Raw genomic sequence first — 13195 nt, 5'->3', positions numbered from 1 at the left:
AACTGTCAGCCAATGAGGAGAGACAAATACAGAATAGCGTGTGCTAGCGCTGGAGTGTATCAGGAGAAGCTTGTGGGGAGGAGTTGGTAGTCACTAACACCGCCACACGGGGGCTCCGCGCCAGACACAGCTGAGCTACGGTTGTAGTGCCAGAGTCTTATGTGGGGTCCTAAAATGGGACAAAATACTGTGTGGGGGGTCAGTAAAGGGGCCATTATACTATGTGGGGGTTAACACGGGAGGTAATACAATGTGAGGGTCAGTAAATGGTGCATTATACTGTGTGTGGGCAAGTTGTGTCTGATCGCTGTAGGCCCCTTTACTGAGTCCCCCCTAAAGCCTCGTTGTTGTATGACTAGCACTGCATGCACTTCTATGGGGCTGCAGGTGCTCACAGAGGTTATAGTCTCAGTAACCTTGGAGCAGCGGTCACTCAAGTGCACTGGCACCCATGCACGAAAAAGCTTTAGGACTTTCTGTCCTCCATTCTTTGATCGCTGAGGAACCCTGCAGTTGGGCCACCAGTCATTATGTATTTATCCCCTATCCTGTAAATAGGTCATCATTAAAGTATTGGTTGTGGTCCAGTACCTAGGACCCCTACAGATCAGCTGCTCAAAGGTCAGCGATGACACTTTCATCCATCACATGACCTGTTTATAGCTCAGTCATATTGAAGTGAATGGGTCTGAGCTGCAATACCAAGCTTACTCCTAAGCAATGGAACATAAGGATATTCAGTGAAGAGGCTGCAGTGCTCCCCCGAATGCTGCAGTCTCCTTAAAAAGCTGATCGGTAGGGGCATCACACACACCCATCTTTATTACAATAACGGAAAATCCCTTTAAAGGGATTCTACCATTAAAACATTTTTTGTGGATAAGACGTTGGAATAGCCTTTATTTGTCTCTTACCTTTAGACGTAATCTCCGCTGCGCCGTTCCTTAGAAATACCGGTTTTTACCGGTATGCAAATGAGTTCTCCCGCAGCGATGGGGGCGGGCCCCAGCGGTCGAACAGCGATGGAGGCATCCCCACCTCTGCCAGAGAAGTGTCTCCAAGCGCCGTCTCCTTCTTTGTCCGCTGCGTCAACTTCAAGGTCTTCCGGCGCAGGCTCGTAACTTCTAGCAGAGCAGATCAGACTGCGCAGGCGCACAGACCATGGGAAAATGGCCACCAACAATACTGTGCAAAAGGCCATTTTCCTGTGACCTGTCCACCTGCGCAGTCTGCTCTGCCCAAGGCCTAGAAGTTAAGAGCCTGCGCCGGAAGACCTTGAAGTTGACGCGGCGGACGAAGAAGGAGACGGCGCTCGGAGACACTTCTCTGGCAGCGGTGGGGACGCCTCCATCGTTGCTTGAGCGCTGGGGCCCACCCCATCGCTGCGATAGAACTCATTTGCATACCGGTAAAAACGGTATTTCTAAGGAACAGCACAGCGGAGATCACGTCTAAAGGTAAGAGACGAATAGCCTTTCTAAAGGCTATTCCGACATCTTATCCACAAAAAAAAGGTTTTCATGGTAGAATCCCTTTAAGTAATGCAACCCAGTAACTGAGCGATGGACAGGTCTCTCATGTCAGGATGGTGCCTTCGGGTTTAGAAGTCCCACCCATCAGCTATTTGAGGAGGTTACACTTCGGCATTCTGATGATCGTTGTGGTCTCTTGTCTCAAGATGTTGCCTTAGGGTATGTTCACACGGCGGAATTTGCATTCCGTGTGAACATTACGCATGGCTAGCCACAAAGGGATACATTTTTATGTTTTTGTGTCCAAATGGGTTGTAACAGAAATAAACACATGGTGTGAAGGCAGGCTTAGTTAATTTTCAAAAAATCGGTGAACAAGATCCAGCTCCACTCCAAGGTCTTTTCAAATAAAACTTAGCATTTATTGATACACTGAATAAAATCCAATCAAAATTGAAGAAACATAAGCACCATTATGGTGTTTCCATTGTTACAGAAGACGCAACTGACGCGTTTCGAGGATTGTTCCTCTTAGTCGTAGCCTAGTTCTCTACCTCCTAATAAGATATATATATGTTTCCCTCAAATTAAAAACACCTGTTGTATCCACAAAGGAACAACCTACCTAAGAACAAATTAACCTTTTCATAGACATACACATTTAAAAACAATGTAACAAACAGAAATAATATACAAATAATGCAAGAAGACTATATTCAAGCACAGTAAACATCACCAAACAAAAAAACAAAAATGAGATTAATAATAAATAAATGAAAAAAACAAAAAAACAAAAAACAAAACAAATATACAGATGAATGCTGAACCTTTAGAAAAGATGTCTACGTTGAGGGACTTAAAACACCTGTGTCTCGCTAAAATCCGCTCCATGGAAACACTATAAGAGTTTCGGAAGATGTTTAACAAAGATGACTACTGCTCATGTCGATTATGGCCCATTCAGAAAAATGGAGCGATGTACCTGTATACGTAACCCAAGAATTTTGCGCATGCGTACCAAGCCCACGTTAAATTTGGCCGATTCAGAAAGATGAAATGATATACCTATGTTCGTAAACCACCAATTTTGCGCATGCGTACCAAGCCACTTGCGCATGCGTATACATGAAAAAACTCATAACAGGACCTAGCTGCCAACCCCCTTCTTATAGTAAAGTGTTGGTATGCGTGTTAAATATCCCACGCATGCGCAAGTGTGCCAGGATCCAAACCGTTGCTGTACAGATGTTATCTTTATTGTGACTAGACCCACACACAAATGGAATGTAGATATAAGACAAAATATTTTAGATATGGACTAAGAGCCGTTCCAGGATTAAATCCATTTACCATCATACATGATCTCCATTTACGTCCATCACTAAAGATCTCCATAAAAACCTACGGTAAGTATGCACTTATATTAATCCATATGCACATATGTGAAAGAACGTTCTCTGAAGTGTATTACATGCATGTCTCTATGAACTAAAAGATGGCTCGTTCCTCTATATCCCTTGTAATAGGATTTTATTTACAAAACGGGCTCAAAAAACATTTCCATGAAAAAGGGTCAGTATATATAAGCCAAATCATATAGAGTTATAAAATTAACGTAGAGTTGGCCCCCCTTTGCAACTAAAACAGCTTCAACTATTCTCAGAATTTTTGCCCATTCATCCAGAAGAACATTTGGTAGGTGGGACATTGATGTTACAGAAAAGGGTCTGGCTTGTACCTCTGTCATAGATCATGCCAAAGATGTTTGATGGGGTTGAGGTCAGACTTTAATAGGGTCGGTGTGCTTGCCCAATCACATGGACAGGAAAGCAGATTGTGTAGTACTTTCCTGTCTGCATGTTCTGTGCAGAGATCTAGCGGCAAACACACGGACCCCATTATAGTTTATGGGATCTGTGTGATTTTACTGCACAGTGCCTGTAATTGCGTTTGGTACTCCGTTTGGGAGGACCAATGCAGACTCCTCCAGACAGAATACTAATGCAGATGTGAACGAGGAGTATCTCTGTCAAAGCTAAATATGAAAAACAAATATAGAAAAATAAAACAAGTTTATGAATCTGTGTTGTGAAGCATAGAATTCAGTTCATCTGTGCTTGGAATCTGAAATGACTTAGTTGACTGTAGCATTACTGAAGGTTGTACTAAGAAATCACAGTATAGGGCACAACCCACAGATTATTATACATAAAACCACTCAAATAATTAAACTTCCATTACCCCAATTGTATAATTTTTTCCCCAGTATACAGTACATCCATGAATTTAGGAATGTTGGTAAGACAGAACAGAAGTTTTCCATTCTATGGTATAAAATAAACTGTATTATGGATGCTCAAAATGATCTGAAGACAGGGGTTTAAGTGCTGATCCTGTGGCTCTGTTTATCTCCATTAGAACTTCACTTTCCTTCTCAAACATCTGTGGAAGTGAACAGCATATAAGAAATGAATTAATATCTATCAATTATTAGGGATATAATATTAAAAAAAAAAGAAAAAAACAGCTCCCGGAAAAAAAGAACTGACCGGCACCCATTGATTTCAATGGGAGCCGTCTTTTTGGTCAGGATTTTGAGGCCATATCCGCCTGAACAAAAAAGCCTGTGTGAACTTACTCTCAGGCTATGTTCACACAAAGTTTTTTGGTTAGGAATCCGCCTCAAAATCAGCCTCCCTATAGAACTCTATTGGGAGGCTTTTTTTGGAGGCTGATTTTGAGGCGGATTCCTGTCCAAAAAACTCAGTCTGAACTCAGGCTTAATATATGTGGAAAGAAAAATCCTAAAAGAAGGACTTTTTCTCTTCGCCAATTTCGGGACCATTCACACTTCCGTTGTTAGCATCCATCAGAAAATGTTAACACCAAACACTAACAGATCTGTCCAAAATCCATTAAAAATCCCATTGACTTCAATGGGTTTTAATCTGTTGTCCATTAATGTCTGTTTTCACCAAATCTGTCACAGGTCTGTTATTTTGGCGGACATAACACAGGATGCAGGAATTTTGCGTCCGTTCAAAATAATGGACTTACAATGTATGCTAAGAATCCATAATTTTCACAATTAATGTCTATGGCTAACGGACTTTAATGGACGGTCGTCCAATATTACTTTCCGTTTTTTGTTTTTTTTTGCGCATGCTTAGAAACCAGAACAAATGAAACCAGACATTAACAGACACTAAATGATGCTAATGTGTCTGTTTTTTAAATGTTCCATTAAATGACATCAGATAGGCATTTCTAACATCCAACGGTAGTGTGAATGCCCTCTTACCACTCCCTGTTCCCCTGTCACTTGAGTCCAATTAAAAAGATTCCTGCCCACTTGCTGAGGTAAGGCCCGATTCACATCTGCATTTGGGCCATTCCGTTCCGCATGAAATATACAGAGAGAAAGGTCCCACACGGATCCTATTATAGTCTATGGGGTCTGTTGGTTTCCTAAGGTATCTGCTTTTTTTATGCGGATAGGTTTCCATTCGGGGGGTCCCCAAGCAGACTCCCCGAACGCAGATGTGAACAGGGAATTACATACATATAACTTTTGATGGGTGAATGAATTTTAAAGGAGCGCAGTGGGAATGAAATGATGGATGGCATTGTACATGAAGATTTTTAAAGGGGTTGTCCCATGAAAAGCATCCTATCTATACTGCTAGTTTATGTGGATTTAAGAGTTTTCCTAAATACATTGCTTTATCAAAACTGCTTTGTTTGGCCGCTATTTTAATTTATTCACTTCATTGTTGACACTGCGTTTCTATGACCACTGGGCTTATCTACTCAGTTCCCAAGTGACTAGCTCCCTGCTCTCAGGGGGGAGGAAGGGGCTGAGTGCTGGCAGCAGCTCTGAGCTGTGTGTGTCTGACAAGCAACAGAGCTCCTTAGATGGGGGTGGTGAGAGCTCCGAGACTACTGTGCTGTCTATCTTCAGCTTTTCCACTTATCAGCCGGTTTAATTGAATTTGGCTGATAAGGGCTGAGATAAGGAGTCCTTTACCTCTGTATGTAAAGCAACCTAACTCAAATCCAGCTCTGCTACATCAGCTTCTACATCAGCTTCATACTGTGGTAATGCATTTACAACCAATCCCTCATTACTAACTGCAAACATAGCAGATAGCAGAGCACGTGAAACCCCGCCCACCAATGTGCAGAGAAATCCAGGAAGTGAACACAGCACAGAGCCTGCAGAACAAGCGTTATGGAAATACCCCTTTAAGTATATTTTTATTTCCCTGCAAAAATGAGACTAACCTTTCTCCAGTCTTCTGGATCATGGTGTGTATAGCCAAGCAGGTGACACAAGCCATGCACTGCCGTCACCTGTGAGAACAAATCATTGATGTTTCAGTTTCATAGCAATAGAATTATTTTAAAATGATTCACTGAAAGAACAGGAAAAAGACCCTAAAATGTAACATTAATTTTATGTATGACAAATCAGACATAGGGAAGATCTGAAGCACATACACAGGTCAGGTCTATATTATAGTGAGCCTACCACCACCAAAATCTCTTCTAAACCCCTTCTATGCTGTTGTAGGGGTGAAGTGACATAGTGAACATAATTTTTTTGTGTCAAACTGCAATTTTGTGATCAAGAAAATAAACTTTTGAATCTGTATATAAATGGGTTGTGCAGTGCAGCCGGGCTGTGGCCACATCTTAGGTATAATACTTAGGCCAGGTTCACACTGGGTTTTTTGGGACGGATTTTGACGCAGAATCCAGCTAAAAAAAAACGCGTCCCATTGAAAAAAAAGAAGCGACATGCCCCTTTTTCAGGCGGACTCTGCGGCTGATTGAGCCGAGGACATCCACCAAGCGACACCTCCCTCCCTACTAGGCCCATTCATTTGGGCCTAATCTGGAGCGGAATGCTGCAACTGGATGCCGATGCACTGCACTGGCATCCAGGCGCAGCTAGCTGTTTTTGGTCCGGTATCTGAGGGGTCCTCCGCGTCAAATTCCAGACCAAAAAACCCCATCTGAACTCAACCTTAGGGCTAGTTCACACGGGGGGCGGATTTTGGCACGAGAGTGACGTGGGGAGCCGCATCACTCAGTCCAAACCCGACTGGCGCGGTCGCAGCTTCCTCCTCTGGAGTCAGCTCAAATGAATGGGCCAACTCCAGAGGTTGCTACCGCCAGGCGGACACCGTGGCTCGACGAGCCGTGGAGTCCGCCTGAAGAAAGGGCAACTCGCTTCTCCATAGCGGTCTCCATAGACCACCATTGTGAGGGGGCAGCTTATGACATGGATTACGCGCCATAATCTGCCACTTCTGTGCCCGTGTGAACGAGCCCTTAGGGTGCATTCAGACTACGTAACGCCGGGCGTGTATGAGAGCCGTACACGCCGGCATTACGGCAGACTGCCGAACACTTCCCATTCACTTCAATGGGAGCGCTCGTAACAGCGGCGTTTACGAGCGCTCCCATTGAAGTGAATGGGAAGTGTTCGGCAGTCTGCCGTAATGCCGGCGTGTACGGCTCTCATACACGCCCGGCGTTACGTAGTCTGAATGCACCCTTAGTCTGCAAGAGAGTTTGGTTAGGTGGCAGCAAAAGTAACACCCACATGAATGCCAGGATACAAGGTTTCCCAACATAACATTGCCCAGTTTGACTTCTTCTAATAGTGCATCCTGGTGCCCTCTTTTCCCTAGGTAATGGACTCATACACCTGCTTGTCAACCATATGTAAGAGAAAATGTGACCAAACTACCTTCCCTCATTGCTCCACTTCTCAGTTATGATGCCCACATTTGCAGTGTAGGAACTTTGGGCAGGGGTCAGCCTGGGCTTTTTGACCAGTCAGTGACTATTAAGATCCTCATGCAGCCAACTATAAAACCCTATGCTGTTCTGACATATTTCAGTCAGAGCTAGCAACTTTTTCAGCATCATGTGTTGCAGTAATTTTTCTGTGGAATTGCACCAGGCCAACTACCATTCACGTCCCATACACATCAATGATACAAACACCATTGGTTTTTCCATACAGCATCACTTACAGTCAGGACATTGTTAAAATCCTCTTTTGTTTCTTGGCACTGTTGATAAATAAACTCAACACCAAGGTAAATGTCTCCTAAATTGTATTCATCTGTGAACTGGGGATCAGGCAATGATCCAGGACATAAATTCTGGAAGAATACAAGTAGAAAAATCATACAAACAGAACACACTGTCATGTCTTATAGCCAATGTATAACATTAACTGCAATTACTTGAAAGAAACCTGCACTGCCATATGTGTACCTCATGAAATGGAAATGATAAGACATCTGTAGCTTTGTCTTGCTGTCTGTAGATTTTGTTTAATTGTAGGATCTTTGTATCATTTATACATATTACCCCGACATCAAACCTCTCCACACCGAGACAGTTTCTGGCAATCTGTAGATTCTTACGTAAAAGGGCTCTGCGAAGAGGGATCACACGTTGTAAGTTCTTTATAAGAAGAGACATAACCCTGAGGAGACAAAAAAAATCACACTGAGACACAGGTAAACATTAACATGTCCTTATGCAGCTGATACCTGACCATGAGCATGTCTTGTCCATTTTTCTGTGGCCGCTACACGAGTGAAGGCAGTCACCGGAAGAAGACGCAGGAGGACGCACGCAGCTTCAAATGAAGTAGGGCGTCGCTGGAGAGTCTTCAGGCAGCACAGGAAACACCCCCTGTGCTGTCTGGAGACTCATTTGCATACGCAGAAAATTGGGAATATCACCGAAACGGCGGCACAAAGAAGCCTTCTAAAGGTAGGAGAAGAATAGCCTTTCTTAAAGCTATTCCTACAAGTTAGTAGTAAAATATAGCATTCTAATGATAGAATCCCTTTAATGGCCCAGCCTTGGGAAAGGCGGGGTGTTGTTATCAAGACCAGCGAATCATATTGTGAGCTCTGGTAGCAAATGTGACAACATTTTTAAGATGTTCCAGTCTCTTATTATTCCTTGCACACCACTGGAGACCCTGTGTACTAGTGTTGAAATCTACATCAGTATGGGACAGGAATAGGTGCAACTTACAGCAGTTTCCTGGCGCAATTTATAGTAAGGCTGGTCTTACACAACTGTAATTTAGGTCCGCAATTGGTCCGCAATTTCGGGTTTTCAATTGCGGACACATTATATTCAGTGCGGCCTCTTACACCACCGGATATTTTATCCTTGGTGTGCTGGGCCGTGACCGAGGTCCGCACTGAATACAGCAGGTCAGCGTGAATTCACGGCACTGCACGGACTCGCCCATAGAACTCTATGGGGGCATGCGGCAGGACACGGGCGTCTGCGATGTCTATATCTAGTAGTGTTGCTGATCAGCAACTTGTGGACTGTAAAACCAATACGGTCGTGTAAGACCAGCCTAAGTTTGGCTTCCCCTCCCAGCTCCGTCTACTTTTTTCAAAAGTGGTGAGCAGGACAGAAAAATGGACAAAGAAGCGTATTTTTAGGTGCAAATAACCATGGGTAGTCTTACATGGTGAGCTGAGTGCTCCGAAAGTTGAAGCAAAGTGGATTTAAAGAGGTTGTCCAGGCAAATAATTAATTTTTATATAGGCCAGGGAAGTGAAAAAAAACCTAAAAATCATAATCACCACTCTACGGTGTTCTGGTGTCCTCCCAGCGTGGTCTGGTCTTGCTGCTCCAGCGTCTTCTCAAAGTGAAACTACTTGCCGTCCGTGGCGTCACAGATCCCATCAGCGGCCTCACGAAGAGACCCAAGTCACAGGTATAGGTACCATTCAACGGCGTCAGCAGACACGCGGGGCTAAGTCTTCTGCCACATGTCAACACTGGATCGAGAAAACTGCACAGTGCTCCAGGGAAAGGGGAGTATGATTTTATTTTTTTCTCTGCCCCTGGCCTAATTAAAGAATACATTTAATGCCCAGTTTTCCCTGGACAACCCCTTTAAGGCTACGGTAAATTCCGGCAAAGTTTTTGTTCTGCTGATTTTATCACGTTTTCAGTCCTGAAAATGCCCACACTTAAATCCCACTATTTTTGGTGCCATAACAAAATTAAGAAAAACCTCGCACTACTTTTCTGCGCTTCAGCATTGGAACCAGTGCAGAAACTGGTGTCCGACCTCTTGTCCCCCATTGGTCATGAAGGACGGAGGACATTTGTCTCCAATTCTGAATGGAGCGGTGGCCAGGCATAGAATTTATTTGAATGGAGGTTCCAGGGCTAGCCGCAGTGCCCCATATGAACAGGGAAACTCCTTTCCAAGCATCTGTAGCACATTCCATCAAAAATGTACAACACGTTGTACTATTTTGTCTTTTAGACCAGGGCCCTGCGTTGTAAAAATGTTGCATTTTACAGCATCTGCTAATCCCTTCAAATATTGCAGAAAAAATTCTGCAGCGGAAATGCCACGATTTCAAACATGCGAGCGTTTTTGTGAATCTGTGCATGTCAATTATGTAGCAATGGTAAATAAAAAACTTTCCAGCGCCAAAAAATTAAATAAAACTTGACTTTTACTTCATACAACTAAAATTGTAAATACAATGGATCCATATGAAATACAAATAGGAGTAGCTTACGCGTTTCGGGGCTACGAAACATGCCCCTTACTCATAGCATACTACTCAAAGAATGAAAGCATCTTAAATAGTTAGATAGCTCCACCCACATGTTGGCTGAATTCCAACCAACATATACTAAAAGGATACAGGAACCCAAGTGTTGCCATACCACAAGTAAAGCATTTTAAACAAGGCATTGATTAATAATGAACAAGCAATGATCCATAAAAAGGGAATATATTAGACTTACCCGAACTATACAAAAAAATGTGTGCAGCATGAAACTAGACATTCGGATATAAAGATGCACATTCAGTATAACTACGTGCCTACGTCATGTGGTGCGTACTGAAGATCACGTGATGGCAAATCACATGACAAATCATGTGATGTGTCTCGGCACGGACTCCCATGTAGACCCAAATGGATTCGAGCCAGATCCAATGCAACATGAGATATATGTTAATAAATTAAAGCCAAATCCTGTTTAATGTTTAAACCTACAGGTACCCTGGTATTCAGCTTCCAGATCCAGAAGGCTTCCTGTTTAAGTAGAAGCCTTCTTCGATCACCACCTCTCTTCGGCGCTGAAATATGTTGAATTGCATAGAAAGCAAAAGATGAGGTGTCCCCCTTATGGTGAGAAATGAAATGACGTGATACATTTGACATATTGTCAGATTGTGATTTTGAACAATCCGCCAGATGTTCAGATATTCTAGTTTTAACTTGGCGGATTGTGCACCCGACATAAATAAGATCACAAATGGTGCACTCAATCACATAAATCACATAGGTACTATTGCAGTTTAAGAAGGTCCTAATACTAAATAAATATTTATTAGCTGAAGGTCCAAATGTCGTAGTCTTCTTACAAAATTTACAAACCGCACATCTAATAGATGCACATTTGTAGAAACCCACGGTTCCCAACCACGTGGGTTCCTGTTTATTCTGCGAGCTATACAGACTAGGTGATAAATGATCCGCTAGTGACCTACCCCTACTTGGGACAAATCTAACGCCTGTCTGCAGAATATGTTTAACAATAGGATCGGTTTCTAAAATAGGTAAGTTCCTTTTTATAATTTGAATGACTTGATTATATTGAGGGCTATATGGTGTTGAGAAATGTAAAAGAGATTTATTATCACTATTCCTCATTGCAGAAGACTTACCCTCTAAAAGAGAATTACGATCCTTGGTAGAAACTATCTGTTCAGCCCTTTTAAGGGTCCATATAGGATATTGGCGATCCCTCAGCCTGCTTAATGTGATCTGCGATTGTTCTTTGAAAATCGCATTATCTGAACAAGCTCGTTTGGTACGAGTCAATTCCCCTACCGGTACAGATTTAATAGTATGCGGTGGGTGGCAACTAGAAGCCAATAATGTGGTGTTACCGGAGGTGGACTTACGGTATAACGAAGTTTGAATTTTGGCGGTGGCGGCATTACCAAAAAGTTCTAAATCAAGAAAACAAATTTTGTTAAGATGAGAATTAAGAGTGAACGACAAATTAAACTCATTTAAATTAACATAATCCAAAAACATTGGTATGGGCGCTACATCGCCCCTCCAAATGATGAGGATGTCATCGATGTAGCGCCCATACCATGTCAATTATACCTACAGAAATGCTGGTGTTTTCCATATGGGTATAATAGAAGCAGGGAGTGCACAGAGGGAAACTCGGCAGACTTTCTGCGAAAGATGCAAAATGGTCTTTTCCACTACGTTTTTTTTTTTTTTGCAGCAATTCACTGCATGGTGCCTTAAAGGGGGTATTCCCACGTCGCATACTCACCAGTCTTCGCTGCTGTAAAATCTCCTTTCTTCCTGGTTTCTTGCATCATTGGTGGGCGGGGTTACATATGCAAAGCCAGCAGCGAGATGACGTTGCTTCTATGCCGCTGGCCCTGCGTGCGTGGTCCTGATGCAGCTAGGCATCAGACATACAGCGCTTTGAATGGTGAGACCAGTCCCCTAGCGTTCACATACTTCCCAAATATAAATCTCAGACGTTATGTATATAAAGTATGACAGTCCGTGGGGTCTCATCTTCCTGTTAGTTGCCGACCGCTGTATGGGGGTGGGGGTGGTATATATATATATATATATATATATATATATCTCTATCTATCTATCTATCTATCTATCTATCTATCTATATATATATATATATATCTATATAAAAAAAATATATATATATATATATATGCATATACCACCCCCCAAGCTAGGTCACGTGGTGCAGACACAGGAATAGCTAGATACACAGGCTCGCTCCCTGCACTTAGCCCCTCCTCCTCCCTCCCCCCTGAGAGCAGCAGATACATCACTTGACTTTTGAGCAGATAAGCCCAAGGGCTGTGTCAACAATGAATTGAATAAAGTAAGATAGTGGACAAACAAAGCAGTTTTGCTGAAGCAATGTATTTAGGAAAAGTCTTACATCCACATTATCAAGCAGTATAGATAGGATCCTTGTGATGGGACAACCCCTTTAACCTTAATATAACAAACCCCATGATGTCAACCAAACACATAACATTTTAGGCTAGGGTTACACGACTCCTGTTACGTGACCAAAGATCACTGCATTGTGATAGTTGCAAAACCATTGAGCAATGTTTGACTTTTTTTGTGACAAGAAGCCGCGTTTGTTGCATCCTCAGGGATGTAACATCACTCCATTCACCAATATGAATGAAATAGTCACAGGGTGAGAATCACTGGGGTCTGTCAGGTGAGGTGCCCCTGATATGTGTCACGTAAGAGATATTTATAAACCACAATAACCAGGGCAGATGTGCACAGCTCCTACACTATATAAGCAGCTCCTATAGATCAGTGCATCAGTATCCACTACAAGGCAGTCTACTTCGATAGAATCTTAAGAAAAAGCAGAAACCTGAAACCAAAGAATAAGTGAAGAGAGCCAAGAAGAGCCGAGAGTCCAGCACGTACTTCAGTCCACAAACAGTCTGCTATGACTCCCTGAGCGATCGGAGGCTGAGCCGGAACAGCGTGACTACAGCGGAACCTTCATTGCGGGATAAGGGGAAACCTTATGTCGGATGCACCGCAAGCGTAGCTGCAACGGAAGTAATGTACTTAACCGGAAGTAGATTAGATTTTGTG

General features: G+C 42.9%; 1 protein-coding gene across 2 annotated transcripts; it reads right to left on the bottom strand.

Annotated features, from left to right (window-relative positions):
- Window positions 1–3103: 3103 nt before the first annotated feature.
- YBEY (ybeY metalloendoribonuclease) lies at window positions 3104–13097 on the bottom strand. Of its 2 annotated transcripts, none has more exons than XM_075283841.1 (5): window positions 13022–13097; window positions 7767–7980; window positions 7520–7651; window positions 5757–5825; window positions 3104–3914 (listed from the first exon to the last, which is right to left on the bottom strand). In XM_075283841.1, exons 2-5 carry the CDS (start codon window positions 7974–7976, stop codon window positions 3819–3821), a joined length of 507 nt encoding a protein of 168 aa, XP_075139942.1. In that variant the 5' UTR covers window positions 7977–7980; window positions 13022–13097; the 3' UTR covers window positions 3104–3818. The 2 variants fall into 2 exon arrangements, with proteins under 2 accessions (XP_075139942.1, XP_075139943.1); XM_075283842.1 differs by lacking the exon at window positions 13022–13097 and adding an exon at window positions 11470–11517.
- Window positions 13098–13195: the final 98 nt, after the last annotated feature.

This window comes from Leptodactylus fuscus, chromosome 8 (assembly GCF_031893055.1).
Source record: "Leptodactylus fuscus isolate aLepFus1 chromosome 8, aLepFus1.hap2, whole genome shotgun sequence".
Lineage (NCBI taxonomy): Eukaryota > Metazoa > Chordata > Amphibia > Anura > Leptodactylidae > Leptodactylus > Leptodactylus fuscus.
This window is presented reverse-complemented; position numbering and strand designations above follow the sequence as displayed.